At 45.2% G+C, this 24,323-nt stretch overlaps 1 protein-coding gene across 3 annotated transcripts in view; it reads right to left on the reverse strand.

The window, feature by feature from the left end:
- Positions 1 to 13,387: 13,387 nt before the first annotated feature.
- Positions 13,388 to 24,323, reverse strand: part of LOC128702396 (solute carrier family 49 member 4 homolog) — a 32,267-nt gene continuing 21,331 nt past the window's right edge. For all 3 annotated transcript variants that reach the window (XM_070102172.1, XM_070102170.1, XM_070102171.1), the window contains 7 exons: positions 22,964 to 23,076; positions 22,096 to 22,224; positions 21,334 to 21,463; positions 19,468 to 19,576; positions 17,348 to 17,534; positions 16,394 to 16,576; positions 13,388 to 13,649 (listed from right to left, as the gene is read on the reverse strand). In XM_070102172.1, the coding sequence (XP_069958273.1) occupies positions 13,537 to 13,649; positions 16,394 to 16,576; positions 17,348 to 17,534; positions 19,468 to 19,576; positions 21,334 to 21,463; positions 22,096 to 22,224; positions 22,964 to 23,076 (964 nt within the window). In that variant the 3' untranslated portion in view covers positions 13,388 to 13,536. The remainder of the gene's footprint in view (positions 13,650 to 16,393; positions 16,577 to 17,347; positions 17,535 to 19,467; positions 19,577 to 21,333; positions 21,464 to 22,095; positions 22,225 to 22,963; positions 23,077 to 24,323) is intronic.

Consider the following 24,323-nt stretch of genomic DNA (forward strand, 5'->3'; position numbering starts at 1 on the left):
ACTATCTTGCTAATGGTATATTAATGAGAAAGGAAAAGTCTCTTTTGTCTTCCGACGATCATCTGGCTACCAGCAAACATCTAGTAGTGCTACCTAGCACCTTTAGAGAATTGGCTATTAGTTTCGCCCACCATAGTCCCATGGGAGGACATTTGGGAGTAAAGAAAACGCTGGGCAAAATAGCCAAGCATTTTCATTGGCCCAGAATGAAGGAGACTGTGGAAAGCTATCTAAAAGGTTGTCAAGTCTGCCAAGTGACCGGCAAACCTTCGCACACACCTCCACCAGTTCCCCTCATTCCGATTCCCGTCAGTGGTGAGCCCTTCTCACGCCTGATAATAGATTGTGTTGGTCCGTTACCCAAGACTAAACAAGGGAATCAATATCTGTTTACAATTATGGATGTCGTTACTCGATATCCAGAGGCTATCCCTTTGAGAAAAATTAATTCTCGCATCATTGTTCGAGCTTTGCAAAATTTTTTCTCACAGGTGGGGATTCCCCGAATAATTCAATCCGATCAAGGTTCAAATTTTACCTCTAAGATGTTTCGTGATGCCTTATCACGCCTCGGAATTAAGTCCGTATTTTCTGTTGCTTATCACCCTCAGTCGCAAGGAGCCCTCGAACGATTTCATCAAACATTAAAATCAATGATGAGAGCGTACTGCGAGCAGTTTTCCAGAGATTGGGACGAAGGAATACCATTCCTCTTGTTCGCCTTAAGGGAAAGCGAACAAGAAAGCACTGGGTTTAGTCCATTTGAATTAATTTACGGACACCAAGTACGCGGCCCCCTCGCCGTACTAAAAGATTCATGGACCGGAAAATCAGAACCCTCGCTTAAAACAACTCCAACTCTAATGCAAAAGCGTTTGTCACAACTGAGGGAATTAGCCTCAAAAAACTTAGCTAAGGCCCAATCCAAGATGAAGCATTGTTATGACAAACACACACGCTCTCGTTTCTTCAAACCAGGTGACAGTGTGATGGCACAGAAATTCTTACCTGGACACGCTCTGCAACCTAGATACGAAGGTCCTTTGGAAGTGATTGAGCGGCTCAATGAGGTAAATTATGTACTACAAACTCCAGGAAAGAGAAAAGCAAAACGTACTTATCACATAAACCAACTTAAGGCTTACCACCCTAGTATCGTACCAGTTTCGACAGTTCTTCCTTTAGCTGAAACTGAAAATGTAAGTCTGCCCAGCATCTCTAAAGCGATAGAAGTACGTTTAAAAAATTCAGAGACATTGCAATCTCTTGATACCTTTCTTATGGACCTTGATTTGAAGAAAGCCAAAGATATCAAAGACTTGATATTACGTTATGAGGTTTTATTCGATGACGTCCCTAGGTGTTGTACATTGGGAATTCACGACATAGATGTACAAGGAGCAAAGCCTTGCAAACAGTCACCTTATAGGGCAAGTCCACTCAAACAAGAAACATTAAACAAAGAAGTAGAATTTTTGTTGTCCCATGGACTCATAGAACGGAGTAAAAGTCCGTGGGCCTCGCCCTGTATATTAGTTCCCAAGCCTGATGGAACTTCTAGAATGTGCACTGATTATCGTAAGGTTAATGCTCTCACGGTACCAGATGGTTTCCCACTACCCCGTATTGATGATCTAATAGACAGAGTATCAGGAGCCGCCTATGTCACCCGCCTGGATTTATTAAGGGGCTATTACCAAGTGCCGCTTACCCAGCGAGCCCAAGAAATATCCGCATTTACTATACAAGGAGGATTATTCAATTATCGTGTTATGCCCTTCGGGTTGTGTAACGCGGCCTCTACCTTTCAGCGCCTGATGAACCTGCTGACCAATGATTTAGAAGGAGTGGATGCATATCTAGATGATCTTGTTATATATAGCAATGAGTGGGAGCAACATTTAATTCGCCTGGAAACCTTATTTAAGAAGTTAGAAAAGTACAACTTCACCATAAATTTAGCCAAGTGTCAGTTTGGACAAGCCAAGATTAAATACCTCGGTTTTTGTATAGGTCAGGGTGAGGTACGTCCTGTTGATGTAAAAGTTAGGGCCATTGCCGAGTTTCCTATCCCTCAAGATAGAAAGTCTATACAGAGGTTCCTTGGAATGACTGGTTATTATCGACGTTTCTGTCCTAATTTTTCTCAGGTTGCATCTCCTCTTACTGAGTTAACCAGTAGTAAGATGAAGTTTTGCTGGACGAAAGATTGTGAGATAGCTTTTAATCGGTTGAAGCGGTTGCTTTCTTCGTCACCCGTATTGAAAAGTCCTGACTTTAATCAACCCTTCTATTTACACATCGATGCCAGCGGTTATGCTGTGGGGGCGGTGTTACTTCAGAAATCCCCCTCTACTGATATTTTGCATCCTATATCTTATTTTTCTTCAAAGTTGAAACGTCACCAAAAGAATTACGCCACTGTAGAGAAAGAAGCTCTTGCCCTAGTAATATCTTTGGAACATTTTGACATTTATCTGGGAACCTCCCCCCATAAAATTATGGTATTTTCTGATCACAACCCTTTAATTTATATTAATTCTATGAAATCAAAGAACACCCGAATCCTCAGGTGGGCTCTGAGGATCCAACCTTATCTGATTAGTATTCAACACTTAAGTGGATCCCTTAACATAATTGCTGATGCTCTTTCTCGCCCCTGAAAAAAAAAAATGTATACCTTAAAATGTAAAGTTAAGAAATGAGTACTCTTAGAGCCTAATTTATATATATATTATATATTTTTGTTAATAATTTTCTTTTATATTGACAGTATGACTATGAAAGCCGTTTCGTTGATGGGACGAAGTATTAAGTACACATGGATGACCCTGACAGTCATGTCCGAGACTCCTATTCTCGAATTGTGATGGAAGCCACTCCAGATAGTTCTTCTGGCCATTGTTCCAAAAGCTCATCCTCTGGCAAATAACCATGCTGTTCGAGTTCTTGCTTCTCCATTCTTCCGTCATACTACTTGCCTTATTTACCAAGAGGACGCTTACTATAAAGGAGATATTACCAAGGACGCTTGCAAACTCCCTACTGCGACCTATTGTCGTACGGAGGGGGGGGTGTTATATCTTTGAAATTGGTCATCCTGTGTTATTTAAATATTGTAAGAGCATATGTTCATCACTTAATATTATAGCGCGAAAGTCCCCGTTTATAGCTAAAATAGAGACTTTCGGCGTTATATTATTATCTGTTAATATATGAAAAATACCGTTATTATCACTATTATTGTTATTATCACTATTATCGTTATTATCACTATTATTGTTATTATCACTATTATCGTTATTATCACTATTTTGTAATTATCACTATTATTTTACTATTATGGTTAGGTAGGATTTCTTGTGTATATAGAGTTTAAGTCTCGGAACCATCCGGTGAATTGTTCAATTGTTTATGTCCGGCTGGCTGACGTGGCTCAGCTGATCCAACCTGACGACACGTCAACAGACTGGCAAGTAGTCAGTCTGCTCCCAGCTCTAGCCCTGACAACTGATCGTATATTGGCTCTTACGGTGTACAGTTGAATGGTTTTGAGAATTGGACTCTAGAGCTGACTCACTTTGTTCCTCATTACTTTGAAAGACTCTTTTGATATTTATATTCTTGGTCAGTTCAGTAATCCATAGATACTTTACGGCCAGATTCAAAGGTCTTGTTAAATCTTGTACCTTTTGTATTTTGAGTCTACAGTCTTGTTAAGAAAGAGACGTAAATATTAATGAGGACTTAGATACAGGAAGAATAATTAAACTTCCTTATTAATATGACATTTCCATGATTTTGAACTAAATGTATATGGTAAATTTATTGTACAAAGTATTAAGTTAAATTAACTACAAAGAGAAGATAAAGTATTGTATTTAAATACTTTAATAAATTTGAATATTATTCTATGGAGTTTCCCAGTTGAAATTATTTCCCCTAGACTCTAACTTACCTTTAAAGAACTCGGATCCAAAAATCTTGTTGCATAAGAAATAAATGGTAACAGGCCACATTCTGAAGTTCTTTAAAAAATTTCTTATTCGCAACAAGATGATGAATTTCCACCAGCTCCTCAGAGGCTGGAAGTGAACCAAGTATGCAGCAAGCATTTCCCCTCTGGATGGCGACGCTGAGGCGCTGGAACATGAAAGTGGCTGCCATTGGGTCCCTGGTGGTGTCGATGAGTCTGGAACCCAATTCTTTAAGGAAACGTGTGGCATTTTTTCCCCATGATCCCAAGGTCTCTGATCCCACTGGGACAAATTGATACTGTTGGCTAATGTCCCTGTACTTGCTGATCTTGTACTCCTCCCTGTGGTCAGCAGCTCCTCCCTGTCGCCCCACACTGTGATGGATATAGGTGTCAGCCAGTGTGGACACACAGGTATAGTCCCATGCTAAGAGCTTGCCATTCTTCCAAGGATAGATGGTGATCCCGTCGGGGCGGTTTGCTGGGTTGTGGGTATTGTTTGCTGCAAGTGATCGTGGCTCCCTCTCGGCAGGGCATCCAGCTGTAGCAAGGGTTCTCTTAATGATGTCGTTGACCTCATTGTGTCTTGCATGCCAGCCCTTGGTTTTGGAACAGTTGAGACCATGTAGACCGTATTGGTCTGCTTGCACTTCGCCGCAAATACACATATATTCTGTGTGAATTGGGGCAGCAAGGCGCAGAGCCACTGCAATACGGAGGGTCTTAGGGTCGAGTCGCGTTCCCATTGCCGATATGGGAACTGTTTGGAGGAAGTCCCCGGAGTGAGGTGCACTCACAGCCTGGAGACGGGCAATCTCCCTATCTGATGTTGCAGCCCTGAGCATGTTGGCAAGCACCTTTTCAGCAATTGGGCTATCCCAGCTTGACTGTTTGTGAGCCAGTGCTGCACTAGGGTTTGGTGCTGGAGCAGCAAGAGTCTCCCATTCGGTGATGGCACTGACATAGCTAGGGTCTTCTATTCCTGCTGAGTCACTGAGGGTGTCAGGAAGAATTTGTCTTATCAACTCGTTTGATGCAATGGAAGAGGATAGGAAAGCTGGTAGAGCAATCTGGGAGGATCTGCGTACTCCTAGCTCTCCAAGCCTGACCGGAAGTGAGGCTTGCAACCACTGTCCATCTTCAAGGGAAAGATTCGATACACTCTCTAGCATGGTCTTAAGGAGAGTCATATTCCTTGAGTTTTGGACTGCTGAAGGCTGGGGAGCATCTCAGAAAATAGGTAAGTTTTGGGGTTGACAGGCACCTGGTGAGTAGGTAGAAGGCATCGTGTGTGTCAATGTCTTTCATCCTGCTTTCCATCGTCCGGAGGTCTGAGACTTATATATATATATATATATATATATATATATATATAGATATATATATATATATATAATCAGGGAAATAAATTTCATGCTTGTCAAAGCTTATAATTTATATACAACAGGAAATGTACATGATTATAATTATAATTATTATTATTATTATTATTATTATTATTGTTATAATTTTGGGGAAGAGGTAAACTTACTGGTGGATGATAGGAGATCAGATTTGATCCGAGGAACGGGGAGGGTAGCTCTAGTTCCTCGAATCGAGAGTGACTGGAGGAGGAGGTACGACCATGGTGGAGACTGGAGGCATGGAAGGAATGAAGGGAGGGAAGGAAGGAAGGGAAGGAAGAATGGAAGGAAGGAAGGGAAGGATGGAAGGAAGGGAGTGAAGGAAGGAAGGAAGGGAGTGAAGGAAGGAAGGAAGGAGGGAAGGAAGAAGGGAAGAAAGGAAGGAAGAAAGGAGAGAAAAAAGGAAGGAAGGAAGGAAGGAAGGGAAGGAAGGAAGGAGGGAAGGAAGGAAGGAAGGAGGGAAGGAAGGAAGGAGGGAAAGGAGGAAGGGAGTAAAGGAAGGAAGGGGAGGAAGGAAGGAGAAAAGGAAGGAGAAGAGGAAGAGAGTGAAGGAAGAAAGAAAGGAGGGAAGGAAGGAAGGAAGAAAGAAAGGAGGGAAGGAAGGAAGGGAGTGAAGGAAGGGAGTGAAGGAAGGAAGGGAGTGAACGAATGAAGAATGGAAGGAGGGAAGGAAGGAAGGAAGGAAGGAGGGAAGGAAGAAGGGAAGAAAGGAAGGAAGAAAGGAGAGAAAAATGGAAGGAAGGAAGGGAAGGATGGAAGGAAGGAAGGAAGGGAAGGAAGGGAGTGAAGGAGGGAAGGAAGGAAGGGAGTGAAGGAAGGAAGGAAGGAAGGAGGGAAGGAAGAAGGGAAGAAAGGAAGGAAAAAAGGAGAGAAAAAAGGAAGGAAGGAAGGGAAGGAAGGAAGGAAGGAGGGAAGGAAGGAAGGTAGAAAGGGAGGAAGGAAGGAAGGAAGGAGGGAAAGGAGGAAGGGAGTAAAGGAAGGAAGGGGAGGAAGGAAGGAGAAAAGGAAGGAGAAGAGGAAGGAAGGAAGGGAGTGAAGGAAGAAAGGAAGGAGGGAAGGAAGGAAGGAAGGAAGGAAGGGAGTGAAGGAAGGGAGTGAAGGAAGGGAGTGAACGAATGAAGAAAGGAAGGAGGGAAGGAAGGAAGGGAGTGAAGGAAGGAAGAAGGGAAGGAAGGAAGGAGGGAAGGAAGGAAGGAAGAAGGGAAGGAAGGATGGAAGGAGGATAGGAAAGAAAGGAGGAAAGGAGGGAAGGAAGGAGGAAAGGAAGGAAGGAGGAAAGGAAGGAAGATAGGGAAGGAAGGAATGAACGGAGGGAAGGAAGGAAGGAGGGAAGGAAGGGAGGGAAGGAAGGAGGGAAGGAAGGAGGGAAGGAAGGAGGGAAGGAAGGAAGAAAGGAGGGAAGGAAAGAGGGAAGGAAAGAGGGAGGGAAGGAAGGAAGGAGTGAGGGAAGGAAGGAAGGAGGGAATTAAGGAAGGAATGAAGGAAAAAAGGGAGGGAAAGAAGAAAGGAAGGAAGGAAAGAAGGGATGGAAGGAAGGAAGGGAAGGAAGAAAGGAAGGAAAGAAGGAACCAAAGAAGAATGAATGACACAGAAGAACAAGGAAGAACAAGGAAGAAGAACAACCTAAGAACGCCTGGAATAATTACTTTCTTTTGATGCGCTAAACACGTAGGGGCGTCAGATGAACAGTGAACTAGAAAATATAGAGGAAAATGATGGGTGGGACACGAGAATGATGGGTGGGACACGAGAATGATGGATGGGACACGAGAATGATGGGTGGGACACGAGAATGATGGGTGGGACACGAGGATGATGGGTGGGACACGAGAATGATGGGTGGGACATGAAGATGATGGGTGGGACACGAGAATGATGTGTGGGACATGAGGATGATGGGTGGGACACGAGAATGATGGGTGGGACATGAGGATGATGGGTGGGATACGAGAATGATGGGTGGGACAGGAGAATGATGGGTGGGACACGAGAATGATGGGTGGGACACGAGAATGATGGATGGGACACGAGAATGATGGGTGGGACACGAGGATGATGGGTGGGACACGAGATGGATGGGTGGGACACGAGAATGATGGTTGGGACACGAGAATGATGGGTGGGACACGAGAATGATGGGTGGGACACGAGAATGATGGGTGGGACACGAAAATGATGGGTGGGACACGATAATGATGGGTGGGACACGAGAATGATGGGTGGGACACGAGAATGATGGATGGGACACGAGAATGATGGGTGGGACACGAGAATGATGGGTGGGACACGAAAATGATGGGTGGGACACGAAAATGATGGATGGGACACGAGAATGATGGGTGGGACACGAGAATGATGGGTGGGACAGGAGAATGATGGGTGGGACACGAGAATGATGGGACAGGAGAATGATGGGTGGGACACGAGAATGATGGGTGGGACACGAGAATGATGGGTGGGATACGAGAATGATGGGTTGGACAGGAGAATGATGGTTGGGACACGAGAATGATGGGTGGGGCACGAGAATGATGGGTGGGACACGAGAATGATGGGTGGGACAGGAGAATGATGGGTGGGACACGAGAATGATGGGTGGGACACGAGGATGATGTGTGGGACATGAGGATGATGGGTGGGACACGAGGATGGTGGGTGGGACACGAGAATGATGGGTGGGACATGAGGATGATGGGTGGGACACGAGAATGATGAGTGGGACAGGAGAATGATGGGTGGGACATGAGGATGATGTGTGGGACATGAGAATGATGGGTGGGACATGAGGATGATGGGTGGGACACGAAAATGATGGGTGGGACACGAGAATGATGGGTGGAACACGAGGATGATGGGTGGGACACGAGAATGATGGGTGGGACACGAGGATGATGGGTGGGACACGAGAATGATGGGTGGGACATGAGGATGATGGGTGGGACATGAGGATGATGGGTGGGACACGAGAATGATGTGTGGGACATGAGGATGATGGGTGGGACACAAGAATGATGGGTGGGACACGAGAATGATGGGTGGGACACGAGGATGATGGGTGGGACACGAGAATGATGGGTGGGACAGGAGAATGATGGGTGGGACACGAGAATGATGAGTGGGACAGGAGAATGATGGGTGGGACAGGAGTATGATGGGTGGGACAGGAGTATGATGGGTGGGACATGAGGATGATGGGTGGGACACGAGAATGATGGGTGGGACACGAGAATGATGGGTGGGACACGATGATGATGGGTCCGACACGAGAATGATGGGTGGGACACTAGAATGATGGGTGGGACACGAGAATGATGTGTGGGACATGAGGATGATGGGTGGGACATGAGGATGATGGGTGGGACACGAGGATGATGGGTGGGACATGAGGATGATGGGTGGGACAGGAGGATGATGGGTGGGACACGAGAATGATGTGTGGGACAGGAGAATGATGGGTGGGACACGAGAATGATGGGTGGGACACGAGTATGATGGGTGGGACAGGAGAATGATGGGTGATACACGAGAACGATGGGTGGGACACGAGGATGATGGGTGGGACATGAGGATGATGGGTAGGACACGAGGATGATGGGTAGGACACGAGGATGATGGGTGGGACAGGAGAATGATGGGTGGGACACGAGAATGATGTGTGGGACAGGAGAATGATGGGTGGGACACGAGAATGATGTGTGGGACAGGAGAATGATGGGTGGGACACGAGAATGATGAGTGGGACACGAGAATGATGGGTGGGACACGAGAATGATGGGTGTTACACGAGAATGATGGGTGGGAGACGAGAATGATGGGTGGGACACGAGAATGATGGGTGGGACACGAGAATGATGTGTGGGACAGGAGAATGATGGGTGGGACACGAGAATGATGGGTGGGACACGAGAATGATGGGTGGGACACGAGAATGATGTGTGGGACAGGAGAATGATGGGTGGGACACGAGAATGATGGGTGGGACAGGAGAATAATGGGTGGGACACGAGAATGATGTGTGGGACAGGAGAATGATGGGTGGGACACGAGAATGATGTGTGGGACAGGAGAATGATGGGTGGGACACGAGAATGATGGGTGGGACACGAGAATGATGGGTGGGACACGAGAATGATGGGTGGGACACGAGAATGATGGGTGGGACACGAGAATGATGGGTGGGACACGAGAATGATGGGTGGGACACGAGAATGATGGGTGGGACACGAGAATGATGGGTGGGACACGAGAATGATGGGTGGGACAGGAGAATGATGGGTGGGACAGGAGAATGATGGGTGGGACACGAGAATGATGGGTGGGACACGAAAATGATGGGACACGAAAATGATGGGTGGGACACGAGAATGATGGGTGGGACACGAGAATGATGGGTGGGACAGGAGAATGATGGGTGGGACAGGAGAATGATGGGTGGGACACGAGAATGATGGGTGGGACAGGAGAATGATGGGTGGGACACGAGAATGATGGGTGGGACAGGAGAATGATGGGTGAGACAGGAGAATGATGGGTGGGACAGGAGAATGATGGGTGGGACATGAGGATGATGGGTGGGACAGGATAATGATGGGTGGGACACGAGAATGATGGGTGGGACAGGAGAATGATGGGTGGGACAGGAGAATGATGGGTGGGACACGAGAATGATGGGTGGGACACGAGAATGATGGGTGGGACAGGAGAATGATGGGTGGGACAGGAGAATGATGGGTGGGACACGAGAATGATGGGTGGGACACGAGAATGATGGGTGGGACACGAGAATGATGGGTGGGACACGAGAATGATGGGTGGGACACGAGAATGATGGGTGGGACACGAGAATGATGGGTGGGACACGAGAATGATGAGTGGGACACGAGAATGATGGGTGGGACAGGAGAATGATGAGTGGGACACGAGAATGATGAGTGGGACACGAGAATGATGGGTGGGACACGAGAATGATGAGTGGGACACGAGAATGATGAGTGGGACACGAGAATGATGGGTGGGACACGAGAATGATGAGTGGGACAGGAGAATGATGGGTGGGACACGAGAATGATGAGTGGGACACGAGAATGATGGGTGGGACAGGAGAATGATGGGTGGGACACGAGAATGATGGGTGGGACACGAGAATGATGAGTGGGACAGGAGAATGATGGGTGGGACACGAGAATGATGGGTGGGACAGGAGAATGATGGGTGGGACACGAGAATGATGGGTGGGACAGGAGAATGATGGGTGGGACACGAGAATGATGGGTGGGACAGGAGAAGAAAGAGGAAGAAGGAAGATGAAGGGTAAGAAGGGAATAAGATAGGCAGGAGAGGTGAGGGTAGGTATGTCTGCTTAGCATATAAGAACCCCTGAGGAGGTCTGCTGAGTTCCCTTTAAGACAGTCTGCTGGATCCCCTTTGAAACGGTCTGCTGAATCATCTTTGAGACGGTCTGCTGAATCATCTTTGAGACGGTCTGCTGAATCATCTTTGAGACGGTCTGCTGAATCTTCTTTCAGACGGTCTGCTGAATCATCTTTGAGACGGTCTGCTGAATCTTCTTTCAGACGGTCTGCTGAATCATCTTTGAGACGGTCTGCTGAATCTTCTTTCAGACGGTCTGCTGAATCATCTTTGAGACGATATGCTGAATCACCTTTGAGATGGTCTGCTGAATCAACTTTGAGACGGTCTGCTAAATCATCTTTGAGACGGTCTGCTGAATCATCTTTGAGACGGTCTGCTGAATCTTCTTTCAGACGGTCTGCTGAATCATCTTTGAGACGATATGCTGAATCACCTTTGAGATGGTCTGCTGAATCAACTTTGAGACGGTCTGCTAAATCATCTTTGAGACGGTCTGCTGAATCATCTTTGAGACGTTCTGCTGAATCTTCTTTCAGACGGTCTGCTGAATCATCTTTGAGACGATATGCTGAATCACCTTTGAGATGGTCTGCTGAATCAACTTTGAGACGGTCTGCTAAATCATCTTTGAGACGGTCTGCTGAATCGTCTTTGAGACGGTCTGCTAAATCACCTTTGAGATGGTCTGCTGAATCGTCTTCGAGATGGTCTGCTGAATCTCCTTTGAGACGATCTGCTGAATCGTCTTTGAGAAGGTCTGCTGAATCTCCTTTGAGACGGTCTGCTGAATCTCCTTTGAGACGGTCTGCTGAATCGTCTTTGAGACGGTCTGCTGAATCCCCTTTGAGACGGCCTGCTGAATCTCCTTTGAGACGGTCTGCTGAATCTCCTTTGAGACGGTCTGCTGAATCATCTTTGAGACGCTCTGCTAAATCATCTTTGAGACGGTCTGCTGAATCTCCTTTGAGACGGTCTCCTGAATCCCCTTTGAGACGGTCTGCTGAATCTCCTTTGAGACGGTCTGCTGAATCATCTTTGAGACGATCTGCTAAATCATCTTCGAGACGGTCTGCTGAATCTCCTTTGAGACGGTCTCCTGAATCCCCTTTGAGAACGCCTGCCGAGATGTCTGCTTAGAAATTTGCAGAGAGTCACCTGCTGAGACGTCTGCTTAAGATTTTACTCCAGATGTCTGCCGAGGATACGTTTCGAAAAATCCTGCTGAGACGTCCATTGACGTATCTGCTATTGATATCTTTTCAGAACCTCTGTTGACGCCATTTGAGACGTTTGTTGAGGTTCTGCAGCAGATTACTGTGACGTCTGTTGAGATGCGTATTGTGACGTCTTCCACAACGCCTCTTGTGACGTCTTCCGTAACGCCTCTTGCGACGTCTGCCAAGACGCCTCTTGTGACGTCTTCCGTAACGCCTCTTGTGACGTCTTTCGAAACGCCTCTTGTGACGTCTGCCAAGACGCCTCCTGTAACGTCTTCCGAGACGCCTCTTGTGACGTCTGCCGAGACGCCTCCTGTGACGTCTTCCGAGACGCCTCCTGTGACATCTTCCGAGAAGCCTCTTGTGACGTCTTCCGAGACGCCTCCTGTGACATCTTCCGAGAAGCCTCTTGTGACGTCTTCCGAGACGCCTCCTGTGACATCTTCCGAGAAGCCTCTTGTGACGTCTTCCGAGACGCCTCCTGTGACATCTTCCGAGAAGCCTCTTGTGACGTCTTCCGAGAAGCCTCTTGTGACGTCTGCCGAGACTCCTCCGGTGACATCTTTCGAGAAGCCTCTTGTGACGTCTTCCGAGAAGCCTCTTGTGACGTCTGCCGAGACGCCTCCTGTGACATCTTCCGAGAAGCCTCTTGTAACGTCTTCCGAGAAGCCTCTTGTGACGTCTTCCGAGAAGCCTCTTGTGACATCTTCCGAGACGCCTCTTGTGACGTCTGCCGAGACGCCTCTTGTGACGTCTTTCGAGACGCCTCCTGTGACATCTTCCGAGAAGCCTCTTGTGACGTCTTCCGAGAAGCCTCTTGTGACATCTTCCAAGAAGCCTCTTTGACGTCTTCCGAGAAGCCTCTTGTGACATCTTCCGAGACGCCTCTTGTGACGTCTGCCGAGGAGCCTCTTGAGACGTCTTCCGAGACGCCTCCTGTGACATCTTCCGAGAAGCCTCTTGTGACGTCTTCCGAGAAGCCTCTTGTGACATCTTCCGAGAAGCCTCTTGTGACGTCTGCCGAGACGCCTCTTGTGACGTCTTCCGAGATGCCTCCTGTGACATCTTCCGAGAAGCCTCTTGTGACATCTTCCGAGATGCCTCTTGTGACATCTTCCGAGAAGCCTCTTGTGACATCTTCCGAGAAGCCTCTTGTGACATCTTCCGAGAAGCCTCCTGTGACATCTTCCGAGAAGCCTCTTGTGACGTCTTCCGAGACGCCTCCTGTGACATCTTCCGAGAAGCCTCTTGTGACGTCTTCCGAGACGCCTCCTGTGACATCTTCCGAGAAGCCTCTTGTGACGTCTTCCGAGACGCCTCCTGTGACATCTTCCGAGAAGCCTCTTGTGACGTCTTCCGAGACGCCTCCTGTGACATCTTCCGAGAAGCCTCTTGTGACGTCTTCCGAGACGCCTCCTGTGACATCTTCCGAGAAGCCTCTTGTGACGTCTTCCGAGACGCCTCCTGTGACATCTTCCGAGAAGCCTCTTGTGACGTCTTCCGAGACGCCTCCTGTGACATCTTCCGAGAAGCCTCTTGTGACGTCTTCCGAGACGCCGGCAGAGTTTCAGTGGTAAGGTGCGTCAATAGAAGCTCTGACGTAACTGAACTTAATAAGAAGCAGCGGCAGTATGGTGACAGACGTTGATAATACCAGAACGTAAGTCATCCATAAGTAACCTGAAACAGTCACCCCTATCATCATTATCATCATTATTATCATCATTATCATTATTATCAACAACGTTATCATCATTATCGTCACAAACATCATCATTACCATAGACGTCATCATCATTACCATCATCATCATCATCATTTTCATCAATATCATCAACCTCATCATTATCCTCATCATCAACCTCATCATCAACCTCATCATTATCATCATCATCATAATAATCATCATCATCATTATCATCATCATTAGCATCATCATAATCATTATCACCAACATCATTATCGTCATCAACCTCATTTCCATCATCAACATCATCATAATCATCATCATTATCATCATAATCATTATCATCATTATTATTATCGCCATCAACCTCATCATTATCAACATCATCATCACTATCATTATCTTACCTTTCTTAATCACTCTCTCCACTGCTTTGAAAATGTTTTGGGAAAGGGAGAGAGAGAGAGAGAGAGAGAGAGAGAGAGAGAGAGAGAGAGAGAGAGAGAGAGAGAGAGAGAGAGAGAGAGAGATGTAACATCCTCTATCTAGAGATTGATGGTGAGTACACACTGCTAGGGTGTACACACTGCCAGGGTGTACACACTGTCAGGGTGTACACACTGCCAGGGTGTACACACTGCCAGGGTGTACACACTGCCAGGGTGTACATCCACTCAGCGGATGCTTAAACCCCCAAGTCAAGAGACAATCCTGACTAACAAACTGACTAACAAAACACCAGTTCTAACTAACAAACTGACTAACCAAACACCAGTTCTAACTAACAAACTGACTAACAAAACACCAGTTCTAACTAACAAACTGACTAACAAAACACCAGTTCTAACTAACAAACAGACTAACAAAACACCAGTTCTAACTAACAAACTGACTAACAAAACACCAGTTTTAACTAACAAACTGACTAACAAAACACCAGTTCTAACAAACTGACTAACAAAACACCAGTTCTAACTAACAAACTGACTAACAAAACACCAGTTCTGACTAACAAACTGACTAACAAAACACCAGTTCTAACTAACAAACTGACTAACAAAATACCAGTTCTGACTAACAAACTGACTAACAAAATACCAGTTCTGACTAACAAAACACCAGTTCTAACTAACAAATTGACTAACAAAATACCAGTTCTAACTAACAAACTGACTAACAAAATACCAGTTCTGACTAACAAACTGACTAACAAAACACCAGTTCTAACTAACAAACTGACTAACAAAATACCAGTTCTGACTAACAAAACACCAGTTCTAACTAACAAACTGACTAACAAAATACCAGTTCTGACTAACAAAACACCAGTTCTAACTAACAAACTGACTAACAAAATACCAGTTCTGACTAACAAACTGACTAACAAAACACCAGTTCTAACTAACAAACTGACTAACAAAACACCAGTTCTAACTAACAAACTGACTAACAAAACACCAGTTCTAACTAACAAACTGACTAACAAAACACCAGTTCTAACTAACAAACTGACTAACAAAACACCAGTTCTAACTAACAAACTGACTAACAAAACACCAGTTCTAACTAACAAACTGACTAACAAAACACCAGTTCTAACTAACAAACTGACTAACAAAACACCAGTTCTAACAAACTGACTAACAAAACACCAGTTCTAACTAACAAACTGACTAACAAAACACCAGTTCTGACTAACAAACTGACTAACAAAACACCAGTTCTGACTAACAAAATGACTAACAAAACACCAGTTTTGACTAACAAACACCAGTTCTGACTAACAAACTGACTAACAAAACACCAGTTTTGACTAACAAACACCAGTCCTGACTAACAAACTGACTAACAAAACACCAGTTTTGACTAACAAATACCAGTTCTGACTAACAAACACCAGCTCTGACTAACAAAATACCAGTTCTGAGGAAACTCCAGTTCTAACTAACAAACTGACTAACAAAATACCAGTTCTGACTAACAAACTGACTAACAAAACACCAGTTCTAACTAACAAACTGACTAACAAAATACCAGTTCTAACTAACAAACTGACTAACAAAACACCAGTTCTAACTAACAAACTGACTAACAAAACACCAGTTCTGACTAACAAACTGACTAACAAAACACCAGTTCTGACTAACAAACTAACAAAACACCAGTTCTAACTAACAAACTGACTAACAAAACACCAGTTCTAACTAACAAACTGACTAACAAAACACCAGTTCTAACAAACTGACTAACAAAACACCAGTTCTAACTAACAAACTGACTAACAAAACACCAGTTCTGACTAACAAACTGACTAACAAAACACCAGTTCTGACTAACAAACTAACAAAACACCAGTTCTAACTAACAAAACACCAGTTTTGATTAACAAACACCAGTTTTGACTAACAAACTGACTAACAAAACACCAGTCCTGACTAACAAACTGACTAACCAAACACCAGTTCTGACTAACAAACACCACTTATAACTAACAAAACACCACTTATAACTAACAAAACACCAGTTCTAACTAACAAAACACCAGTTCTGACTAACAAAACACCAGTTCTGACTAACAAAACACCAGTTCTAACTAACAAAACACCAGTTCTGACTAACAAAACACCAGTTCTGACTAACAAAACACCAGTTCTGACTAACAAAACACCAGTTCTGACTAACAAAACACCAGTTTTGACTAAGAAAAGCAACACCAAGAGAGAGAGAAAGTTCTTACCAGCGTCTGGGAGGAAGAAGACCAGAAGGAATAGTGTAGACATTAGGTTCTCAGCGGCTGTGAGGGCCCCAGACACCAGGATCTCAGGGGCTGGGTAGGCCAGGTCCACACCTACCTCGTACAGTAGTGGGTAGGTGGCGTAGTTGAAGGCTGTGCCCCCCACCACGGACACATACACCTGCCCTGAGGGTACATTAGTCCTTAGATCAAGAGCCCTGCACTAGGGTATGCACTAGAAATGTCGTGGATTAGGATAAAGTTGCAAGTTGCGTGTGAGGTGGTCAATACAAGGCATCATGGAGGCTTCAGCCTCTCATCAATTTCCCTTCCACGCCTTCAAATATATATATATATATATATATATATATATATATATATATATATATATATATATATATATATTTGGGGGGGGGTGGAAAAACAGTAAAATAATATACACTTAAAACACAGAAGTCTACAAACTTCAGAAATTATGAGCAAAAGATTACACACACACAGAGCTCAAGGGAATGTCGTACGAGGAAAGGTTAAGGGAAATCGGACTGACGACACTGGAGGACAGAAGGGTCAGGGGAGGCATGATAACGACATACAAGATACTGCGGGGAATAGACAAGATGGACAGAGATAGGATGTTCCAGAGAGGGGACACAGGGACAAGGGGTCACAACTGGAACCTGAAGACTCAGACGAGTCACAGGGACGTTAGGAAGTATTTCTTCAGTCATAGAGTTGTTAGCAAGTGGAATAGCCTAGCAAGTGAAGTAGTGGAGGCAGGAACCATACATAGTTTTAAGAAGAGGTATGACAAAGCTCAGGAAGCAGAGAGAGAGAGAGAGGACCCAGTAGCGATTAGTGAAGAGGCGGGGCCAGGAGCTATCTCTCGACCCCTGCAACCACAATTAGGTGAGTACAATTAGGTGAGTACACGTGAACCATAAGTCAAGTACTCACACTTAGAGGGTGCAAGTACGCCATAAGACAGCAAGAGGAACCAGTAGCAACAGATGGTGGTGGCCAACATGAGCAGAATCAACGTGGACCTGACGTGACCCTTAACCAGGTCATTGAAGCGCCCTGACGCCACGGGAGACAGGCTGGATAACACCACAGAGATCTGACCCACCCACATTGCGTCGTCCTGTCAGGTTCATCATTATTACTAGTATTAACACGTTAAATTTGCCTAGAAAACATAGTTAACATTACCTTTTATCATCCCTTTAAATTAACCTGTAAATCATGGTAATTTTTAAATTAATTATATAAACAATTAATATTTTCCTGGTTGTTATAAGTAAATGGTGGAGGGCTGGTGAGAGGGAAGTACCTGGTGTAGACCCAACGGGAGGGAAGTACCTGGTGAAGACCCAGTGGGAGGGAAGTACCTGGTGAAGACCCAACGGGAGGGAAGTACCTGGTGAAGACCCAACGGGAGGGAAGTACCTGGTGAAGACCCAGTGGGAGGGAAGTACCTGGTGAAGACCCAACGGGAGGGAAGTACCTGGTGAAGACCCAGTGGGAGGGAAGTACCTGGTGAAGACCCAACGGGAGGGAAGTACCTGGTGAAGACCCAGTGGGAGGGAAGTACCTGGTGAAGACCCAACGGGAGGGAAGTACCTGGTGAAGACCCAGTGGGAGGGAAGTACCTGGTGAAGACCCAGTGGGAGGGAAGTACCTGGTGTAGACCCAACGGGAGGGAAGTACCTGGTGAAGACCCAGTGGGAGGGAAGTACCTGGTGAAGACCCAGTGGGAGGGAAGTACCTGGTGTAGACCCAACGGGAGGGAAGTACCTGGTGAAGACCCAGTGGGAGGGAAGTACCTGGTGTAGACCCAACGGGAGGGAAGTACCTGGTGAAGACCCAGTGGGAGGGAAGTACCTGGTGAAGACCCAACGGGAGGGAAGTACCTGGTGAAGACCCAGTGGGAGGGAAGTACCTGGTGAAGACCCAGTGGGAGGGAAGTACCTGGTGAAGACCCAGTGGGAGGGAAGTACCTGGTGAAGACCCAGTGGAAGTAGTAGACCCAAGAGAAGTACCTGGTGAAGACCCAGTGGTAGGGGTACCTGGTGAAGAGAGGGAAGTACCTGGTGAAGACCCAGTGGGAGGAGGGAAGTACCTGGTACCAGTGGGAGGAGGGAAGTTCCTAGTGAAGACCCAGTGGGAGGAGAGAAGTACCTGGTGAAGACCCAGTGGGAGGAGGGAAGTACCTGGTGAAGACCCAGTGGGAGGAGGGAAGTACCTGGTGAAGACCCAGTGGGAGGAGGGAAGTACCTGGTGAAGACCCAGTGGGAGGAGAGAAGTACCTGGTGAAGACCCAGTGGGAGGAGAGAAGTACCTGGTGAAGACCCAGCGGGAGGAGGGAAGTACCTAGTGAAGACCCAGTGGGAGGAGAGAAGTACCTGGTGAAGACCCAGTGGGAGGAGGAAAGTACCTGGTGAAGACCCAGTGGGAGGAGAGAAGTACCTGGTGAAGACCCAGTGGGAGGAGGGAAGTACATAGTGAAGACCCAGTGGGAGGAGAGAAGTACCTGGTGAAGACCCAGTGGGAGGAGGGAAGTACCTGGTGAAGACCCAGTGGGAGGAGGAAAGTACCTGGTGAAGACCCAGTGGGAGGAGGAAAGTACCTGGTAAAGACCCAGCGGGAGGAGGGAAGTACCTAGTGAAGATCCAGTGGGAGGAGAGAAGTACCTGGTGAAGACCCAGTGGGAGGAGGGAAGTACCTGGTGAAGACCCAGTTGGAGGAGGGAAGTACCTGGTGAAGACCCAGTGGGTGGAGGGAAGTACCTGGTGAAGACCCAGTGGGAGGAGAGAAGTACCTGGTGAAGACCCAGTGGAAGGAGAGAAGTACCCGGTGAAGACCCAGTGGGAGGAGGGAAGTACCCGGTGAAGACCCAGTGGGAGGAGGGAAGTACCTAGTGAAGACCCAGTGGGAGCAGAGAAGTACCTGGTGAAGACCCAGTGGGAGGAGGAAAGTACCTGGTGAAGACCCAGTGGGAGGAGGAAAGTACCTGGTGAAGACCCAGTGGGAGGAGGAAAGTACCTGGTGAAGACCCAGTGGGAGGAGGAAAGTACCTGGTGAAGACCCAGTGGGAGGAGAGAGTAGTTGAGAACGTTACCCCAGGCAACGAAGGGACCGACTATCACACCAGAGGTCACCATCAGCCACATCCAACAACGATTTCTGCCAACGAAATAACCAATGAACAAAAAACAAGTAGTAACAGTAGTAGTAGTAGTAACAGTAGTAGTAACAGTAGTAGTAGTATATTGACGAAGAATCGCTACACCCGTAAGGGTCATTGATTCTCATATGAGAATAATCTGGATTGATTCAGTGAGGCTGACGCTAGATCCACTTCCTTGGATCAAACATTGCAGTTTTAGCACCATACTGATGAAAAAATTAATAATATTGTTCTAATTTTAACATTAGATACACAAGAAGAGTTTCTAGAAACTTTTATACGAGATAGATAGATAGATAGATAAAGAGAGAGAGATAGAGAGAGAGAGAGAGAGATAAAGTCAGTTGATCAAATGAAAATGCTGGCCCACAGATGGCTCCAACTTCATCCTGTTCCCTACTTGTATGTCTCATAACAATAAAAATGTTTTCAAATGAGCTGATGTAGGTAACAGCTCTTAGCTTGACAATAAAGTTAGGAATCCTTAACCTGTAAATAGCTTGTCAATAAAGTTAGGAATCCTTAACCTGTAAATAGCTTGTCAATAAAGTTAGGAATCCTTAACCTGTAAATAGCTTGTCAATAAAGTTAGGAATCCTTAACCTGTAAATAGCTTGCCAATAAAGTTAGGAATCCTTAACCTGTAAATAGCTTGTCAATAAAGCTAGGAATCCTTAACCTGTAAATAGCTTGTCAATAAAGTTAGGAATCCTTAACCTGTAAATAGCTTGTCAATAAAGTTAGGAATCCTTAACCTGTAAATAGCTTGTCAATAAAGCTAGGGATCCTTAACCTGTAAATAGCTTGTCAATAAAGCTAGGGATCCTTAACCTGTAAATAGCTTGTCAATAAAGCTAGGGATCCTTAACCTGTAAATAGCTTGTCAATAAAGCTAGGGATCCTTAACTTGTAAATAGCTTGTCAATAAAGCTAGGGATCCTTAATCTGTAAATAGCTTGTCAATAAAGCTAGGGATCCTTAACCTGTAAATAGCTTGTCAATAAAGTTAGGAATCCTTAACCTGTAAATAGCTTGTCAATAAAGTTAGGAATCCTTAACCTGTAAATAGCTTGTCAATAAAGTTAGGAATCCTTAACCTGTAAATAGCTTGTCAATAAAGTTAGGAATCCTTAACCTGTAAATAGCTTGTCAATAAAGTTAGGAATCCTTAACCTGTAAATAGCTTGTCAATAAAGTTAGGAATCCTTAACCTGTAAATAGCTTGCCAATAAAGTTAGGAATCCTTAACCTGTAAATAGCTTGTCAATAAAGTTAGGAATCCTTAACCTGTAAATAGCTTGTCAATAAAGTTAGGAATCCTTAACCTGTAAATAGCTTGTCAATAAAGTTAGGAATCCTTAACCTGTAAATAGCTTGTCAATAAAGTTAGGAATCCTTAACCTGTAAATAGCTTGTCAATAAAGCTAGGGATCCTTAACCTGTAAATAGCTTGTCAATAAAGCTAGGGATCCTTAACCTGTAAATAGCTTGTCAATAAAGCTAGGGATCCTTAACTTGTAAATAGCTTGTCAATAAAGCTAGGGATCCTTAATCTGTAAATAGCTTGTCAATAAAGCTAGGGATCCTTAACCTGTAAATAGCTTGTCAATAAAGCTAGGGATCCTTAACCTGTAAATAGCTTGTCAATAAAGCTAGGGATCCTTAATCTGTAAATAGCTTGTCAATAAAGCTAGGAATCCTTAACCTTGTCAAACCCTGTGTAAAAAAAAAGAGAAAGAGAGAGTTAGCTTACTTGATGAGGGTGTGGAAGGCTGGTTGGAAGGCCAGTCTTCCCGTGGAGGAGGTGAGGGAGGGTGGTATAGCAGGTTTGGAGGGGAAGTACACCAACACTGCCAGCAGCAACACTACAGAAATACCAGCTCCTGCAACAACACATGCAAACTATTAGTAGCAGTAATATTAGTAGTAACAATTTTTATAGCCATAATCTAAATAATTATATTGAAATAATTATAATAATTTCAATAACAACATCATCATCAGTGTGAGAGGACCTACCTATATACATCACCACCATAACATCAACATCAGTGTGAGAGGACCTACCTATATACATCACCACCATAACATCAACATCAGTGTGAGAGGACCTACCTATATACATCACCACCATTCAATAACAACATCATCATCAGTGTGAGAGGACCTACCTATATACATCACCACCATAACATCAACATCAGTGTGAGAGGACCTACCTATATACATCACCACCATAACATCAACATCAGTGTGAGAGGACCTACCTATATACTATATACATCACCTACCATAATATCAACATCAGTGTGAGAGGACCTACCTATATACATCACCACCATAACATCAACATCAGTGTGAGAGGACCTACCTATATACATCACCACCATAACATCAACATCAGTGTGAGAGGACCTACCTATATACATCACCACCATAACATCAACATCAGTGTCAGAGGACCTACCTATATACATCACCACCATAACATCAACATCAGTGTGAGAGGACCTACCTATATACATCAGCATCATAACATCAGACTGTATCTCATAGACAGTGACATCTGGTCCTGGTTCTCGTACCAACAAGGGTTCCAGGTAGCTGCCCACACCACTCAGCTGGTTGGTACCCATCATCACAGCTGGTGGTGTACCAGTGCCAACCAAACACACCAACACCAGTCACACCAAAAAATATGGCATTATTATTAGTATTATTATCATTAATTAACAAATATTTTATAATTATATTATTATTAGGCTCTGATCCACCAGGAGGCCTGGTCACAGACCGGGCCGCGGGGGCGTTGACCCCCGGAACTCTCCCCAGGTAAACTCCAGGTTATTATTATTATTATTATTATTATTATTATTATTATTATTATTGTTATTATTATTATTATTATTATTATTATTATTATATTTTTATATTTTCCTAATTATATTAATATAAAATAATAATGATAATAATCATTTATTTTTATTATTATTTTATTGGTATTGTTATTATTATCATTATTATTATTGTATTGTTATTATTATGTTAATTTTAAGTACAAGAAAAGGGAAAGAATAATATATGGGGAAAGAACGAGTAAAAAGAGAAGAAGATAATAGAAAAAAAGGGAAATATGAGGGGAAGAAAGTTGTAAGACGAGGGGAAAACATGGAGTAAAGATCAGGTAAATACCAGGAAAAAATCGGGTGAAAAGAGCAGCAGTGATTCAATATTAATAGTCCAGGACTGAGCGAAACATCGACTACAAGTCGCATCTCTGGCCTGATGGTTAGTCGTGGACTGTGAAGGACTCTGGAGGACTCTGGATGGCTCTGGAGGACTCTGAAGGACTCTGAAGGACTCTGGAGAGATAGGATACTGACCTAGAGCCGTGGTCCTCTCGTGCGGTGGGAACCAGTCTGAAGCAATGACAATAGGAGCAGCCAAGACCACAGTGCTCGCCACTCCCACTAGAATCGCACACAGATGACACATTCTGCAGACACAGGGTGGGAGTTTAGGACACTTGCTGGGAGTTTAGAACACGTGCTGGGAGTTTAGGACACGTGGTGTGGACAGAGGGACATGCATTTATGTGTACCTGTACCTAAATAACTTATTTATTTGTCTAGGATGCATGTTAGGTACATAACGTTCATGTTAGGAGCCACTGCCGCGAGTAGGCGAATTATAACGTGACAAAATGGAGTATACAGCAGTATAAACATGGTCCAAATTTGATCAGCTGTTCTGTTCTGTATCATAAAATAGCTATATCAGAAAATGCTGAGAAAACTACGAGATGTTCTGAAGAGGCGCAAAGGGGGAGGGGTGAAAGCTGAACTTTTCGAAATGTCAAAGATGGGTAGTTTTTACTCTACCACGAACGCTGTTTCTCACGGCGAAGTTGAATCACCCCTCACAACACCAGGGGATAATGATGCTGTCCAGCATCCTCCTACTGCTAGTATCACCTTTGCTTCCACTACATGAAGATCTAAATCCTGGAAAGTGGACCTGCGGGTGCCGAAGAGAATGAGATAGATATAACTTTACCTCTGATAGATATACCTTTACCTCTGATGAGTTCCGAGAGATTTTCCACTCCCGGAGCCCGGCCATGAGCCAGGCTCGTCTGGTGCTTGCCTGGTCAACCAGGCCACAACCATCCATCCAATACTTCCCCGAGCGCCAGGGAACGATCCTGGAGGGTGAGTCCAGAAAGATTTCAAAGAAGAATCCCGTTGTTTCTGCCCATTTTTGGTACATTAAACTCGGCAAGTGGGTGATGGCCATGTCTTTCATCCAAAACAAAAAAGCTAGCAGCAAATTGCCACGATAGTAAAGAATGCAAAATACTTTTTTTCGTTTCAGATAAAAGGTGTAAAATGCGGACACGAGGAAAAAATTGAACACAAATGAAGCATAATGCGATCCAACCTACCCAGAATTCTCCCTCTGACTCCTCACCTTATATATACTCATGTAGGTTCGCCATGGTCTTGTCATAGGGCTGCAACCGCTATAGGGCTGCCCCCGCTATAGGGCTGCCCCCGCTATAGGGTTGCCCCCGCTATAGGGTTGCCCCCCTATAGGGCTGCCCCCGCTATAGGGCTGCCCCGCTATAGGGCTGCCCCGCTATATGGTTGCCCCCGCTATAGGGTTGCCCCCGCTATAGGGCTGCCCCCGCTATAGGGCTGCCCCGCTATAGGGCTGCCCCCGCTATAGGGTTGCCCCCGCTAT

Source organism: Cherax quadricarinatus, chromosome 80 (genome assembly GCF_038502225.1).
Source record: "Cherax quadricarinatus isolate ZL_2023a chromosome 80, ASM3850222v1, whole genome shotgun sequence".
Lineage (NCBI taxonomy): Eukaryota > Metazoa > Arthropoda > Malacostraca > Decapoda > Parastacidae > Cherax > Cherax quadricarinatus.